This window comes from Sorex araneus, chromosome 11, assembly GCF_027595985.1.
Source record: "Sorex araneus isolate mSorAra2 chromosome 11, mSorAra2.pri, whole genome shotgun sequence".
NCBI lineage: Eukaryota > Metazoa > Chordata > Mammalia > Eulipotyphla > Soricidae > Sorex > Sorex araneus.
In genome coordinates this window covers 10,911,492-10,930,052 of record NC_073312.1, presented here as the reverse complement: position 1 = coordinate 10,930,052, position 18,561 = coordinate 10,911,492, and the positions used below count along the sequence as shown (strand labels likewise).

General features: G+C 36.9%; 1 protein-coding gene across 1 annotated transcript in view; it reads left to right on the top strand.

Moving 5' to 3' along the window:
• CCDC172 (coiled-coil domain containing 172) overlaps positions 1-18,561 on the top strand; it is a 59,408-nt gene that overhangs the window by 12,562 nt on the left and 28,285 nt on the right. Inside the window, exons 3-4 of the mRNA XM_055119153.1 lie at positions 12,161-12,277; positions 14,389-14,554. Coding sequence (XP_054975128.1) covers positions 12,161-12,277; positions 14,389-14,554 — 283 coding nt within the window. The remainder of the gene's footprint in view (positions 1-12,160; positions 12,278-14,388; positions 14,555-18,561) is intronic.

Sequence of the window (18,561 nt, the reverse complement as noted above, 5' to 3'; positions counted from 1 at the left end):
TGACCTGATAACCTTTCATTATCTGTGTTGCAAACCATAAGGCCCAAAAGGAAAGACAGAGAGGGAGAGAGAGAGGGAGATAGACAGAGAGAAGGAAAAAGTGTGTGTTTGTGTGTGTGTGTGTGTGTGTGTGTGTGTGTGAGAGAGAGAGAGAGAGAAGAGAAAAGTACCTGCTATAGGGCAGGTGGTGGGAGGGAAACTGGGACCATTGGTGGTGGGAAAACATTATATGACTGAAATCCAGTCATGAATGACTTTGTAAATGTGTATATCACTGTGATTCAGCTAAAGCAGTAAATGGAGGAAAAAACTAAATTAAAAAATGTATATTCGGGGGTGGACAAGGAGACATTACAGTGGGTAAGATACTTGTCTTGCATGCCACTGACACAGGTTCAATCACCAGCACCCTGAAACACTTCCAGCAGTGATTCCTAAATAGAGTCCCACTTACCCAGGTTCAATAAATGATACCCCAAAGCAAAACCAAAAACAAACAAACAAAAAAACCCAAAGATACACAGTACTTGTACACCATAATTTTTTTTGTCATTATGTTTTTCTCTTCTTTTACAGTTTTTTTGTGGAAGGGGGTGATCTGGTAAAGCACTTTGACTGGGGTTCAGTTACTAGCACTGCAAACAACAAAAAAACCAAAAAAATATGACAACCCAAATCCACAGCTACCACTACCACTGCAGCAACAACAACAAAACCCTGAAAGAGTGCATACTTGCGATGCATGATACCTAAATTCAGTTCTTAGCACCGCAAAATGCAACACAACACAAAACAGCCTAAGCTATTATAGTATTTCCAGGTAGTATTTGTGATTCTTTTATGAAAATTATTCACACTTTTTTGTTATTTGCCCCATTCTTCTTTACTTGAGTTCATAAGAAATAAACTGTCTTCTAAAGCAGAAGTTTTTTATCGACAAGTTGATGTGAATATCCCAAATACAATCTCTTCTTGCTCATGTGCCAAGAATTCTGATTATGGGGGGGAGGGGAATGTACATTTTAAAGAACTGGTGACATTTCATAGTTCTTCTATTAAGCAGGAAAAAACCACTACCCTCAGCATCCCACTGTTTTATATGCTGACATAATAGGAAGATGTAGTGATAGGCAAGATAAGGTACTTTCCCGAGTTGTCAGATAGCACAAAAGTCCCCTTATTTCAATATATCTATCTCCCTAGTGAGAGTCAGATTAAGAAGTATCATTACAAAACGCTCTGGGCCCATCAGTATTTTGTACTTTACTGATCTTGTCCTAATTAGATTAATATCCAGCTGAGTCAGCAGTTCTCTGACAGTGGGGCTTTGTTTGGGGAAGAGGGAGAGAGTATTGGAGCATGAGGGTTCCTTGGACAAGGGTGGATTTAGATTGACAATGAACTTTGGACTAGCCAAAGGGTTCAGAGAAGGTGAGTGAAAAAAGGCAAAGGCAAGCTAGCTACTTAGACCTGTCCCTAGGATCTCATGCTCCTGGAAAAACCTTCTGTAGTCTTTACTGCTTTGTGTCTCATGAGTTGTTATTGTCTGAATTAATATTTCAAGCTAAGTTGAAAGGCTGCCTACCTCAGCTTCTTTGATTTAAGCTCATTCTATAACTTTAAATAGAGTCCAGTCTCTCTTGGCTAAAATTTTAATCAATTCCTCCTTAGAGAAGGCAGATGAGGAAGGAATGGGAGATAAGTGACCATCACAGGAGGAAAATAGACCACATTATTACTCTAAAATGACCTTTTTCTTCTTATCATGAGTTCCTGCTTGCTTCATTTTCATATGGTTATATTCCCAGGAAAATGTAAGGACTTCTATTATATTTGGTTACATCTACTAGAGTTTCTTTTTTCATAATTGAACATGCTTTGTTATTTTAATTCTGCATAAAGGTAGCACTGTAGCACTATCGTCCTGTTGTTCATCAATTTTGCTCGAGTGGGCACCAGTAATGTCTCCATTGTGAGTAAAAGTAATGTACCTTAAATTAAAATTATTCCAGAAACAGAGATAAGCAAAAGCAGAATGAAACTATCCATTGTTTTATTGCATAATTAGTTTTCATCCTTTTTTTCTCAGAAATGAAAAAATTTTGTGTATTTTTTCAAAAGTATTTGTGTATTTTTTTCAAAAGTGGTTTAGTTTTGTACTGTTTACCGTATTCTGGATTTATCAGTAAAAACATGTGTAAACAAGTAATTTTTAATGATTGTATAGTATTCCAGAAACTATATATTTGGTCACTAACATTAAAAATACTATCCTAGTAATAAATGATTAAATAATATCACTGTGATGTCAATATTACATCCATCTATATGTATATAAATTTGAGGGGCCCTCTCCTGTGGTGTTCAGGGTTTCAGGGCCACTTCCTGCTGATATTTTATATGGCAGGAAGGGCCTTTGCCCTAGAAATCAGATTCCTTTATAAATGTATATATATTTTTAAGATTTTTGATAATTTCCAAATAGTACTATGGAAAACTCATCCCAATTTATATCCTGACAATATCACTAATACAAGTAAATTGTTTTTGAAATACAATAAAATTACCATAATTTTTTTTGTTTACTTTGAGAATAAACTTCATATCCCTTCTATGTCCTTTTTAAAAGTTTATCTCAAAATTTCTACAACCTGGGTTCAATTCTTCTGCCCCTCTCGGAGAGCCCGGCAAACTACGGAGAGTATCCTGCCCTGCACGGCAGAGCCTGGCAAGCTACCCATGGTGTATTCGATATGCCAAAAACAGTAACAACAAGCCTCACAATGGAGATGTTACTGGTGTCTGCTCGAGCAAAGCAATGAGCAACGGGACGACAGTGATACAGTGACAGTGTTATAGATATTATAGCTTGACCTTTATTTTATTTTATTATTTATAAAAATTTTATTTGTTTAATTGAGTCACTGTGAGATACACAATTACAAACTGTTCATGAACAGATTTCAGTCATACAAAAATCCAACACCCATCCCTTCACCAGTGTCCATTTTCCAGCACTAATGACCCCAGTTTCTTCCCTCCCTCCATCTCCCCTCCCCCAGTTGGGCTTTATGGCGAACACTATCCACCTCTCTGTCTCTGTCTCTGTCTCTGTCTGTCTGTCTTTTTCCCCCCAACCCTTCTCTTTCTGGGCACTGTGGTTTGTAGCACTGATACTAAGAGGCTATTATATTCGTTCCTTTACTTACTTTCAGCATGCAGTTCCTATCCAGAGTGATCATTTCCAAATATCTTTTTCACCTTTATTTTAAAAATTCAAGTCAGGGGGCTGGAGAGCTAGCATAGAGGGTAGGGCTTTGCATACCTTGCATGTGACTAACGTGGGTTCAATCCCTAGCACCCCCATATGGTTTCTTGAGCAACACCAGGAGTGATCCCTGAATGCAGGCCAGGAGTCAGTCCTGAGCACTGCTGGGTGCGGCTCCAAAACAAAATAAATTTTGGAATCAAAATTTAGAATGTGTTGCTAGAATTTTGATCCTTTTACTTGTTTCTGAAATGCGTGGAAAAACCATTTCATGATTTTAAGAATGTCTTTTCTCAGGATTTTTTTCCCCCTTAAGTTAGCTACTGGTTAAAAGCACATTATATTATCTACTGGTTCAAAGCATTACCATTATGATAGTTACGTTTACATATATTTGTGTCTTATTCTCATGCTCTCTAGTTAATTCATCTCTTTTGGCACAAGAATGATAGACACTTTGTTATATTAATTTTAAAAATATGCAGGATTTATTTTCAGAGCTTTCCTATTTTCAGCTTTTGTTTTGTTGTTCTAGATAAATGTGAGAACCATCTTGTCATATTCCAGCAAAACATAGTTGGGGCATTTTAATGAACTAAATGTGCTCATTTAAGGATAAATGATGTAGTTTACAACCCAGATCTTCATATTTTATAATACAGCATATCTTTGTATTCCCATTCTCTTATGTTACTCAAAATTTTCATATATGACTCATATTTTATTTAGATCATTAGTATTTTGTTTATTTACTTTTGATTTTATGAATGGGATATTTTCCTGATTTTTTCCCCTATTGTTGGTAACCAGAAAAGATACTTTTGGGGATTCATTTTGTCACTAACCTACATTTATCGAACTCTTCTAATAATTTCTTGGCAGATATTCGTGTTTATTTAGGTATATAATAGTGATATTTGCCCAAACAAACTAAAGAGAAAGAAAATTATTTTATCAGCTTTTTGGATAATTTGCTTCTCTTGTTTCTTTTCTTGCCATATTATATTAATAAGGACATTGAAAAAAAAACAGACAAGGACTTCTAAGAATAGCTAAAATAGCTACAGTTTTGTCAATTACCTTGATAAACTCAATGCAAAGGTCTGAGAGGATTGAAGACTTGACTGGTAAAGGGGTAATCCTTCCAGAATATGTGAAAAGACATTTCCCCAGAGAGACCAGCCTATGCAGAGGATGTAGGGAGTCAGTGTTTCTGGAATCTTAAAGGAAAACTAGGAGACCAGAATGACAGAGGAGGACCAGCAAGGAGAAGGAGAAGAGGAGTGCAGTGATGTAGCCCTATGCATCATTGGAAGTTTAAGATATATTCCAGATCCTGAAACTTCTTTGCCTGTTAGACTGTAGCACTGTAGCACTATCATCCCATTGTTCATTGATTTGCTCAAGCGGGCACCAGTAACATCTCTATTGTGAGACTTGTTGTTACTGTTTTTGGCATATCGAATATGCCACGGATAGCTTGCCAGGCTCTGCCATGCGGGCAGGATATTCTTGGTAGCTTGCCTGGCTCTCCGAGAGGGACGGAGGAATCGAACACAGGTTGGCTGCGTGCAAGGCAAACACCCTACCCGCTATGCTATTGGTCCAGCCTGCTAAACTAGGATTATTTTATCATAGTGAGTTTTTCTTTAAGCATGGCATTTATGGTTGAGAAATATATCTATTTTTAAAAACATTAAAATATTTTTATTATTTTATTTTTAAATTTATTGAATCACCGTGAAATAGTTACAAGCTTTCATGTTGGGTTACAATCACACAATGATCAAACACCCATCCCTCCACCAGTGCACATTCCCCACCACCAATATCCATGGTGTACCCCCTCTTTCCCACCTTCCCCCTGCCTCCATGGCAGACAATATTCCCCATACTCTCTCCCTACTTTTGGGCATTATGGCTTGCAACACAGACACTGAGAGGTCATCATGTTTGGTCCATTATCTACTTTTGGCACACATCTCCCATCCCGACTGATTCTTCCAGCCATAATATTTTTAGTGATCCTTTCTCTATTCCATCCGCCTTCTCCCCCCACTGATGAAGCAGGATTCCAGCTATGGGGCAATCCTCCTGCCCTTGTATCTACTGTCCTTGGGTGTCAACCTCATGTGATATTATCCTATACTCCACAAATGAGTGCAGTCCTTCTATGTCTGTCCCTCTCTTTCTGACTCATTTCACTTAGCATGATACTCTCCATGCCTATACATTAGTAAGCAAATTTCATGACTTCATCTCTCCTAACATTTGTATCATTCCATTGTGTAGATGTACCTGAGTTTCTTTAACCAGTCATCTGTTCTAGGGCACTCGTGTTGTTTCCAGATTTGGGCTACTGTGAACAGTACTGCAATGAACATATAGGTACCGATGTCATTTCTATTGTGTTGTTTTGCATCCTTGGGATATATTCCCAGAAAAGGTATTGCGGTGTCATATAGAAGCTCAATTTCTAGTTTTTGAAGGACTGTCCATATTGTTTTCCAGAAAGGCTGGACCAGTCAGCATTCCCACCAATAGTGAAAGAGCAACCCTCTTTCCCCAAATCCACGCCAGCACTGGTTGCTTTTGTTCTTCTGAATGTGTGCCAGTCTCTCTGGTTTGATATGATATCTCATTGTTGTTTTTATTTGCATCTCCCTGGTGACTAGTGATGTGGAGCATTTTTAAAACATAAAAAATCTTAATATCTGCTATTGATGCAGTATTCATTGATATGCTGTAGTGATTAAAGCTTTATCTATCATAGTCATAACAAGCACACTCTTTTTCCAGTTGCTGTACCTTTAAAAAAGAATGACATTATCTACCTAACTCTAAGTTTTATGTAAATTTTTTTACAATACTATTTGTAGACTCAGCAAATATTTGGTTCTTAAGGGCTAAGATTCTTAGATTTTTTTTAATCATCAAGCACCACAGCAAAGACTAGCTATGCATTTTGCTTAATTGGACTTATACTTTAATTTCAAATTCTCAGTCATTTTCAGTTTTTAGGTTTTAGGGGGTAAAGAAATACCTAAAGGTACCCAGGTAGCATTAGTAAAGAGTCACAAATTGAGACTGAGCTAGCTGGCCACATTAGTCATACTGGGAAAACTATAAGCACTATTGAAAAATCACAGGACCGGGGGGATAACATGGAAAGGAAAAAGTTATTGGTAACAGAAGCGTAATTAATGAGTATTTGCACTGTTTTGAATTAAAAATTTCCTATGTAGCAATATTTTCTTTTACCTAAGCCTGTTTATTTGATTGTGGAATTTTTAAACATTGCATGTAAACGTTTTCTTTTCATTTGAAGTTTGAGGAAAGAGAGACATAAAGTAAGATAAATTTATTTTGTGGTGACTAGAAACCTTTGTCTTTATCCTTTTCGTTCTTTGTAACTCTTTGGGATCCCTGGGTAGAATGTGGGAGATAGAATTAGTAATTTCTTAAACTTTTACTTATTGGAAGATGTCCTGGCAACCATAGGTTTTTCCTCAATTCAAATGTTATTCAGAGAAAGATGTTAGAATTTTCTTATTTCATTTTATTTTTAGTTATTTACCATTAGTTGATGATACTAGAGTATGGGGTGTAGCTTTATATCTCTATATGCATGCAGGCCTCACTGCACTTACCAACAAAGTTCCAGAGATATTCCACCACCAGAGAATCTCTCCATTCCTCCCTCCCCATTCTGCCTCCGATTAGCAACATACTTTTCACTATCTAGAGCTTAGTTTTTGTTGCTTTTTAAAAAGTAACTTTTTAAATTAAAAAGTGTGATTTCAAAGTTATTGATATTTGAGTTTAGGCATATAATATTTTAACACCTGTCCTACCACCAGCGTCAACTTCCCTCCACCAGTGTTTGCATATACCCTCCTTACCCCCAACCCTTGTCCCAGCCTCCTTTCAACTTGACAGGCACATTACAAAGTTCCAGTGGTTGCAACTTAGATCTCATGTTTCTAGTGTTGTTGAGTTTGTGTTTTTTTTTTTGTATATGCCTATACCATTCACCCATTTCACTAGTTGAACTGATGCCTTGATGCCTCTTCACCCATTACTTTCATTCTCTTCTTCCTCCCTTGATTTCTTTCTCCATTCTCTCTAAACACTGGAGTCAAGAGTAATCTAGGCAACCCCCCCTTTACTACAATACATTTCCTCATCCAGTATTCCATATACCAAAGACAAGTGAGATCATCCTGTGTTTGTCTTTCTTCTTTTGTCTTACTTCACTCAACCTGGTATCTTTCAATTTTAACCAGGTTGTAGCAAATTCCATGGTTTTATCTTTATAGCTGCATAGTATTCAATTGTGTCTATATACCACAATTCCATAATCCATAGGTTAATTCTATATTTTATCTATTGTACTGAGTGAAGCAATGAATAATGATATGCGTATGTCCTGCTGAGAGTATGTTTTAATGCCCTGGGGGTAGATGCTTCAAAGTGAAATTGTTGGGTGATATCTTAAGTCTTAAATTCAAGTCTTAAGTTTACTTAGAATTCTCCATACTGTTTTCCAGAGGGGTTGTACCAGACAACATTCCCAGTGGATGAGAGTTTCTTTTGACTATGTCCCTACCAACACAGATATTCCTGCTGTTTTTGATGTGTGTCATTGCCACTGGTGGTATCTCATTGCCATCTTCGTTTGGATTTCTCTGATAAGTGATGTTGAACATTTTTTCATGTGCATATAGGCCATTCACCTGTCTTTATCTGAGAAATGTCTCTTCACTTACTCTCCCCATGTGTTAATAGGGTTTTTGAATTTACTCTTGATCTTTTTTTTGGGGGGGGGTCATACCCAGCGATGTTCAGGGATTACTCCTGGCCCTGCACTCAGGAATTACTCCTGGCAGTTCTTGGGGGACCATATGGGATGCTGCAAATTGAACCTGAGTCTGCCGAGTGCAAGGCAAGCTGCCCTACCTGCTATGCTATCACTCCGGCCCCACTTGTTGATCTTTGTGACTACTTCATATATCCTGGATTTTAAACCTTTATCTGAAATTTTGAATGCAAATATTTTTCCCTTTCAGTTAATTACCTTTAAGTTTGAGCCCATGTTTCTTTTGCCATGTGGAAGCTCTTTAATTTTATGTAGTTCATTTGTATATTTTTTATTGTGTTGTCTTTTCCAGTGGTATTAGATCATTGAAAATGCTTTGAGATAGCTTTTATTGCTTTTTGTCAGTTTGTTTGCATCCAATATTCAATGGTAACTTCTCCCTCTTTACCCCAATTAGCCTAATCACCAAAGTTATTGATGCTATTTTTCAAAAGTTTATTTTTAACCAGTTTTTCACATCTTTTAGTGTCTTCAAAATTCTGATGTCACTCATTACTTTTATAATGAGAGGTTTCTGTTGATAATTCCTGTAAAGTGACCTCAACCTGTGATGTTATCAATGTGTCAGGGTTATGTTTGGTATACTTCCTTAAATATTGTCTATAAGCAGATGTGGTTTGCAATAAAGTGTGTAAAATAGTAAAACTATCTTAATAAATTATTTGTCACCATGGAAAGAATACGAGGAACAGTAAGAAATGCTTTCTGTAAATGCTTCTTTGGTTCCTAAGAGTTAATAACTTATACTTGGTAGCACAGATTTCAGCAATTCAAAAGTTTCTGTCCCTTTAGTTCCATTGAAAAGTGAAGACTCTCTATTAGGAATATGTGCCCCCATGTATCTTCTGCAACTCTTAATTTATTGCTGTCCTCACTGTGTGAATCAGCATATTGTAAGCAACTATTCTTTCTTGACCTTCCCGATTGGAGCTTTCCCAAGTTCCTGCCTTTTTCTTTTTTACACTGCATCCCCTACTTGCCAGTTCTCTTTTTGCATGAAATGTTTTGATGACAGAGCCTAAGTAAACTTAACATTAATGATGCTACAATGTATAGTTATTGACTCTCTGCGAATCTTTAGATTCATTAAAAAAGGAAAATGTAGGATAGGCAATGGGGATGAAAAGAAGCTGGCTCGTCTTAGTCACAGAGTTGCAAAAAGATCTCTAAATGGATGATTTACATTGAATTTAGTGAAAGTAAAAAAATTTAAGTATGCCCTTATAAATCTTTACACAGCTGTCTCCATTTTAGGTTGGGTTTATACATTTCATTTCATATATTTTACTTAAGTTAAGATAAAATAATTTTACTCAATACCAATATATCTGAAAGCTTTAATACATTATGTCCCCTTTCAAGAAAGAGACCATAAGTGCCTGTAGGTAATTTTAGGTCATAGTTGATAATAGTTAGAACAGAACACCTTCATGTCTGAGACATTTATTTAAGGCATTTTGGGAACTTGGATAACATATTTGCTCATCTTATTTAAATTTCCTTAGTTGTATAGTGTCTTCTGCACTTGGAGGTTTTTAAATTTTTCACATTAAATCAGTGACAGAAACAGTAATATAATCTTTATAATGCATTAACTTCTAGAGAGTTAATTTATTCTCATTCATAGATACTAAATATCTGTAAAATATTTTCTTATTTTAAATGTGATAGGACTCATTATCATAGTTCCCTCTGCAATTCTTAAAAATTTCTGTGCGATTTTATGAATCTGGTTATGTTTTCTGAATTTTTGTCTTCTTACACAGTAAAATAATGGTCCCATTTTCCATTCCCCCAGTATCTATTTTCTGAATTCAGTTAGCCATGTAAGTTGACAATCTTGCTAATCTTTCTCTGTTGAATATTTTCTTGACATGGAGTTGCTGAAAACAGCACCAAGGACTATGAAGGGATGGGCAGATATACTATGATATGATATAAATGTAAGATCATATTTTATATTTTACTTGGTCACTTTCTTTTTAATATCACTTTCCGAGGACTTCTTAGCTATGATATCTCAAAATGTCATTTAGACCAATCCCTTGCCTCTGGACTAGACTGTTCTTAAACTCTTTACTATTCAATATCCTCTGGAACAGAGATTTCACAACCTGGCTCTCACCTTGAAGAAGTTCTTATAGCGAACATAAATCTTGCTTTCTGCAATTTAAGTTGAATTCATTTTCCTTTTCCTTTTCTCTGTGGAGATTGGAACATCCCCGAACTAGAAGTGATGCTGTCTTGTGAGAGTCAGTCCTGAACAGAGTGGGAAGATGGTCTCTCGCTCAACATCATTTTGAGCTTTTGAGCTTTTTTAAAGCTCCTTAACATTCATTTTAATAGTCATGGTCTCAGGAGATGTTATTCTTTATAGTCCAGATAAAATAACAGCAACACGTCTATTATTGATGTTTAACTTTTGCCAGTTAGAGCCAAATCAGGTACTAAAATGAAAATTTCTCAAAGCCCACTTGAGGACTTTGACAGATTAATGCCATATTTGGTGTGACTGTAGCACTGGATTTTTGCCTATGGTTTGTAGTCATTATAAGTAATATTGTATCGTTGAATAGTTTAGTTCATACTTTCCCTTTAAGTGATAGGAATAGAATCTTGTTCTTTGAAACAAGCAGCCTTTTTGTTTGCTTATTTTCCAGCCACACCCGAAGTGCTTAGGGTTTATACTCCTGTTTCTGTGTTCAGGAATCACTCCTGGTAGAGCTCAGGGGACCATATGGGTGTGCTGGGAATTGAACTTGGATCGTCCATGTGCAAGACAAGCGCCCTACCTGCTGTACTATCTTTCTGGTCCACACAACACTGTATTTTGCTACTTAATGTTTGTTATATTTACTTTGGAAGTGATGATCCTTTTGTTAAACAGACCAAAAGATAATTTTATAATCACTGTCACTTTCACTTTCATCCCATTGCTCATTGATTTGCTTGAGCGGGCACCAGTAACGTCTCCATTATGAGACTTGTTACTATTTTTGGCATATCAAATACATCACGGGTAGCTTGTCAGGCTCTGCCATGCGGGCGAGATACTATCAGTAGTTTGCTGGGCTCTCTGAGAGGGGCAGAGGAATCGAAACTGGGTCGGCCGCGGGAAGGCAAACGCCCTACCTCTGTGCTATTGCTCCAGCCCTAATTTTATAATGCATACAGAAAACTCTCAAGAACATAATTTTCTTCTCAGAGATCTGTACTAAAAAAAAAACACTAAAAACACCATGGGCCAAAAATGTATACAACTCATTTCCATTTATATAGCACTGTAGCACTGTGGTTCCATTGTTCATGGATTTGCTCGAATGGGCACCAGTAATGTTTCCACTGTGAGACTTGTTACTGTTTTTGGCATATTGAATACAACACGGGTAGCTTGCCAGGCTCTGCTATGGGGGCGGGATACTTTCAGTAGCTTGCCGGGCTCTCCACGAGGGACAGAGGATTCGAACCCGGGTCTGCCACGTGCAATGCAAATACCCTATCCGCTGTGCTATTGCTCCAGCCCTTCAATTATATGTAACCTTATAAATACTTCAATTGTTTGACAATAAAATATGGTTAGATGAAGTTTCATACAATTAAATGATGCTTCATGAAGAATTTTTAAATTGTATTTCAAATAGCTTAACAAAATGTAATACAATTAAAATGTTAAAAGGAACAAAATTTTATATACACATAATACTTATCCAATTTGTTGGATAGAAAATCAGACTCAAAAAGTAGTCTTGAAGTGGGTTTGTTTTAATATTAAGCAAGCAATATGCTAGCAAGGGAAAGGGAAACACTCCCTGCCTTTGTTGGGAAAATAATTTATTTTAAATTATAATTATAAAATGTTTACAGAAAGTAAGGTATTTCATGTAAATTTTATTTTGCTTTTTAAATATTAGTCCAGAAAATGTTTATATGATACAGATTTGCTCTATTTGAAATAGAGGCCATCATAAAATATATGATTATTTTATTCTGGTTTCTACTCTTTTACTTTAAAGGTTCAGCAGTTGTCTGAAAAATCCCTATTCTTACAGCTTCTGAAAACTCAAGAAAATGCCTTAGAAAGACAGTGCAGTGAAATTACAAGCCAGAGGAATATGCTTCTTCAAACATTTGTAAGTCTCCAGCCATTCAGAAAAAATTATTTTATTAATGTGTAAAAGGTACTTAAATATACTTAGATCCACTTTCAGAAAATTATTCATATTTGTACTGGCAGATAGTCCTGTTCAGATACAGAAAAGTATTAAGCTCTATTAGGTGCTATTTAAAACCAGTTGGTGAGACATGTAGTTTGGAAGAATTTCACCGGCAGCGATATGATACAGAAATCATTTGCAATTGAGTAAGGACAAAAATAACAGTGAAATTGACTTTAACTGCTCATACTTTGAGACCTAAGTTTCAATGCTTTTGAAAGACAAGACTGTCTCATACTTTGGACTATTTTATGGATGTGGATAAAACAGTGGATTTTGTTTATCTTCATTTCATAACTTAAAGCAAACCAATTCACTAGTTATATGATAATGATACGAATCGTATTAGGTATATCTTAAAGAAAGTACTTTGATGGGGGAACACATCAGGCGATTTTCAGGGGTTATTCCTGGTTCTCATCTCAGAAATTACTCCTGGAAGTGCTCCGGGGACCATATGAGATGTGGGGAATTGAACCCGAGTTGGCTGCATGCAAAGCAAACTCCATACCTGCTGTGCTATCATCCCAGTGCAAATAAATACATTTTAATATGTTAAAAATATCTATAGCTGATGGGGCTGGAGCAATAGCACAGCGGGTATGGCATTTGCCTTGCATGCGGCCGACCCAGGTTCAATTCCCAGCATCCCGTATGGTGCCCTGAGCACCGCCAGGGGTAATTACTGAGTGCAGAGCCAGGAGTAACCCCTGTGCATCGCCGGATGTGACCCAAAAAAGCCAAAAAAAACCCAAAACGAATATCTATAGCTGCAGACTAGTACAGAATTAAGGCTCTTGCCTTTCATGTGGCCAATCCTGATTTTATCCCTTGTATTCTGTATGGTATCCTGACCACCATCAGGAGTGATCCAAGAGCACAGAGCCAGGAGTAAGCCCTACAGTGGCCCAAACCCCCTACCTCTTTCAAATCAGAATCAGCAGACTATGGCTATGAATGATGATTAGTTTCCAAATGGAGATCATATTGATTGACATTCATCAAGTAAAAAAGACAAAGGCAATACCATTTAGGTTCTTTCTTTATCAAAATGTTTAGATTCTGGCATTGTCTGAAGTTTTTCAAAAGGATGACATTCTGTTGATATTTTATGAAAAAAAGTATTATTTAGAACTGTGTTTAGAACTAAGATAGAATTTTGCCTTCATTGTCTATATCCTAAAATATATCTTTCAGACTAGGGTGGTAAGGCCTTAAATATAGAAGACCCCCGTTTGGTACCTAGTGGTTCGGATAGTGTCCTAAACAACCCCAAGGCTCACTCCTTGGCACAGAGCCAGAATAGCCCCGGTGTATTACTGTGTGTGACCCAAATCCCTGCCTCCAACTTAGCACAATAAAATGTATCCTAAATTTTTAAAAAATTTCTATGAAACAGTAATTCCTTTGGAGTGCAGATTTTCACATTTTACTTCTGTCATTTATTATGGCACCGAATTTTATTAAGTTTAAAATTTTTTTTTTGACCACATGCAGAGTACTCAAGACTTACTCATGGCTCTGTACTTGGGGATCACTTCTGGCAATCACAAAATGGAGTATTTGGTTGTAATTTTAATACTTAGATGAGTGGTAAAATTTCCACATCAATACTTTTATATATTTACTTACTCTTTTTAGTTTGGGACACATACCTGGCAATGCTCAGAGGTTACCTCTGGTTCTGCACTCAGGAGTTACTCCTGACAGTGATCAGGGAACCATATGGGATGCTGGGGATCAAACCTGAGTTGACTGAGTGGAAGGCAAGCAACTTACCTGCTGTACTGTCTCTCTGGCCCGGACACATCAACAATTTTCCCAAAATATTAAACATAAATCTAACATGAAATATTGTTAGTATATATACATCTTCAGTTTTTTAATAACATTGCTGGAGAAATAAAGTGGTCTGTAAAAGTTATTTTTATTCTTTTGTTGTTAATAATTCCAAATGATTTTATTTTAAATCACTAAAGAAACTCCTCTTGCAATTAGACATGATCTTTTGTTTGTTTTTTCTTAAGGAGACTCTAAAGAAAAAGTTGACAGAAGAGGAGGAAAAGTTTATTAAAGAACTTACAGATTTCAACAATGAGTATGAAATAACAAGGAAAAGAGAGCTTTTGATGAAAGAAAATGTCAAGGTTGAAATATCTGACTTAGAAAGCCAGGCAAACACTTTAAAAATGGGTATGAATGTATAACAACACCTATTTATTGGGCATTAGTGAAAGTTACTTATTTTAAATAATGGGTTTTCCAGAAATTTTACTTTGTCTTAAGCAAACTAAGTTATTTTCTAGCTATTTTTTTTATTGTTGTTTGTTTTGTTTTGGGGATCACACCCAGCAGTGCTAAGGGCTTACTCCTGATGGTGCTTGGGGGACCATATACAGTGCTGGGATTCAAACCTGGATCGGCAGCATGGATGGCACATGACTCTCTCTCTAGCCTCTGCTGCTATTTTACTTTCATCTTTTTTATTTTCTGTGAAAATAACATTTTTATCTTGTGTAGACTCAAATTCTTTAGACATGAGCTCAGTATGAGAATTTGCCATTTTTTCAGTAATACCTTGGCTCATCTTTTGTGATAGGTACAGTACTAGTCTTAAAGATAGAAAAGAAGTAAAACATGATCGATGCTATCGCAGTAGAACTGGGCCTATGATCCTGGTTTTAACTGGGGGACTATGCTTACAAAGTGAGGTAGGTACTGTTTCATTGGATGGGAAGGTATAAAACATAGGCTTACATAGGTATTAATCATTACAGATCCAGATACTTTGAAACTTAAAAAAGTCAGATAATTACTATTTTTGTGCAACATAATCTTGGAATTACAGTCAGATTGTTTTCTTAGAAAAGAAAAAGTGGCATCCAAATTGGAAAGGAAGAAGTAAAATAATTTATTTGTCCAGATGATATGATCTTATATAGAATACTCAATATTTCACAAATAAAGTTGCTAAGTACAGCAAAGTTACAGTATAAAATCACACAACTATCAGTTGCATTTCTGTATGCTAGCAAACAGCAGTCCAAAGGGGAAAAAATCATGACAGCCACCATGTTAACTCACCCATAGTCCCTGCTCTACAGATTCATGACTAAATCTCTGAGGAGATGCAAGCCAAGCAATTAAAATTCATGGAAGCACTGTTGTCCATGGCTTAATACTCTGGGGCAACCTCCGGAGGCAGAGTACCTGCCTTGCCAAGGCCCCAGAAGCTGCACCCACATCCCACCGCTGTAGCCACACCAAGAGTTTAATTCCAACTCTTCACTTACATTCTCTCTGGAGGCACCAATCACTGTATCACTGTCACTGTATCACTGTCATCCCGTAGCTCATTGATTTACTTGAGCGGGCACCAGTAACATCTCCATTGTAAGACTTGTTACTGTTACTTGTTACTGCATATCAAATACAACATGGGTAGCTTTCCAGGCTCTGCCATGGGCTCGGGATACTCTTGGTAGTTTGCCAGGCTTTCCGAGAGGGGCAGAGGAATCTAACCCGGGTTGGCCACGTGCAAGGCAAATGCCCTACCTGCTGTGCTATCGTTCCAGCCAGGAGGCATCCAACTACATATAATTTCAGGTACTCTGGTGAATTTAAGATCCTTTTGGAGTGGGGGCAGTCAGCCTCCCTCCATGCTTACATATTTCCAGGAGCCCCAGTAGTCATGCCCACCCCCCATGTCAATTAACTGACCCACTGTGCAGCCCCATAACTTATTCCTCCTAATTCCTCAATTATGAAATGCCAGTAGGATCACACCAAATGAGATGGGAAAGTAATACAGAAGCCAACTGAACTCAACAAACAAAATCAACACAGAAGGCTCAACTAGCAACAGACAGTTTAGAAAATTCGTAAACAAGGATTTAAAACCCCTTGATCAGATAGAACAATTTTCACATAATACAGATCATTTTAATACTTAATTGATTTTATTATTGATTGACTATTTTGTAATTATTGATTTAACATTGTTACCAGCTTCAGTTCTATAACTGTATCAACAGTTGTGACTTTTGTCTACATTAAAAATTTTTTAAAGGGGAAAATTAACTTTGCTTATAATAGCATCAAAAATAACAAAGCACCATCAGAATAAAGTTAAACAGGAGTGGGAAATAGATGTGGTTCAGTTGCTGAGCACTTGCTTTGTGTATGTGAAGCCCTGGGTTTAACCCCTGGCACCACATGTTTTCTGAACAAGAGCAACTCCCAAGCAATGAGCTGGGAGTCGCCCCCAAACAAAGAAATCCATAGGGAAGTAAGCAACTCATACACTCCAAACTATTAAGTAAAACCTGCTTATGTAGACGGACTTATCATGTTCCTGGACTTGAAAATGTGATATTGTTAAAATATAATTACCATCTGAAACTGTCTACAGATATAATGCGTTTTCTATTTGAACACCAATCTTAAATTTCCCAGTTGAATCCCAAGGGATCCCAAATAGCCTAAACAATCTTCGAGCAGAGTTGAAAGATATATACTTCCTACCATATGAATAATTAGAAACTCTTTGAAGAATAAGATGCAGTGGCAGAAATACTTTTGAAGAAAGTGTGGCAAAACTTAAATTCACTGATAAATTTAAATTACAGATCCGAGATGCTCAGTAATCCTACTCATACCAAAGCTAAAGAACTATGTGGCGAGACATATAGTAATAGTCAAAATGTTGAAAGCTAGAGATAAAGAGAGAAATCTTGAAAATAGAAAACAAAGATATAAATGACCATGTACCTGTCACTAGAATAAAAATTTGCCCTAACAGCATACCATAGACTGGGTTGTAGGTGTTTTATAACACCTTTTGTTTCTCAACAAAAGAGGTGCACTGTTCACAGACATGGTGATGGGAAGTCCAAGATCAAGTATCTAGATGAGCAGTGTCTACGGAGACCCTGATTTCTGATTCGTGAACTTAACTGTCCTCAAAGGTATAATGAACCAGGTAGTACCTCGGGGTCAATTTTGTAAGGGCAAAGACTCATCCACCAAAGGTTTCAGTAGCTAGTACCATCAGAGAATTTCAGCATAAGGGTTTGAATTGCAACATGTGAATTTGGGGAGGACCCCAGTATTCAATTTATAGCAATGATAAAATTAGCCATTTTTTCTTATGACTAACTTTCATGGAAATACTTCTAGAGTTTTACTATTATTCTTGATGCCAGATGGAAACACTCTCTCTTTTCCTCCTCTCGACCTCCTTTTCCCCTCCCTCACACATGTTCCCCCTTTGAGATTATAGATAGTTTTTCCACTTTAATCTATTAACATAGATAATTTTATTAAATGTCTGCTCACTAACCTCATTTAGTTTTTAAAGTATTACTGAATTCTGTTTGATATATTTTTAAAGACTTTTGCATCAATATTTATAAGTCAGAGTAATCATTTTTGTATGTGTTCCCTTGCCTTTGCAGAAAGTATGTAAAATCTTTCTTCTTCCTCCAGCTAAAAAAATAAACAAACATAATTACTAGAAAGCTGGAGAGACGATACAGGAATTAAGGCATTGCACACAGCCAAACCCAGTGATCCCTGAACTCAAAGCTAGGAATAAACTGTGAGCACTGCCAGGTTTGGCTCCCTGCTCCCCCTTAAAAAAATATGTATACACACACACATATATGTATGTATATATGTTTTTCAAAATAACGAACATCTCTCATTAATTACTTTTCAACCCCAGGGTTAGATTCTGTTTTCACTATGTATTTTTAAAATAATTATTTAAAAAAAATTTTTATTAGTGAGTTGCTGTGAGGTACAGTTACAAACTTATGAACTTTCATGTTTGCATTTTGTTTACATCCCTCCACCAGTGCCAATTCTCCTCCATCAATGGTCCCAGTATCCCTCCCACCACCCACCCCAAACCCCACCACCCCACCCTGCCTCTGCAGCAGGGCATTCCGTTTTTTTTTTTTTTTTTTTTTTTTTGCTTTTTGGGTCACACCTGGCAATGCACAGGGGTTACTCCTGGCTCTGCACTTAGGAATCACTCCTGGCGGTGCTCAGAGGACCATATGTGATGCTGGGAATCAAACCCGGGTCGGCCTCGTGCAAGGCTAATGCCCAACCACTGTACTATTGCTCCAGCCGCAGGGCATTCCCTTTTTTTCTCTCTCCAGTTGGATGTTGTAGTTTGGAATTGAGGTATTGAG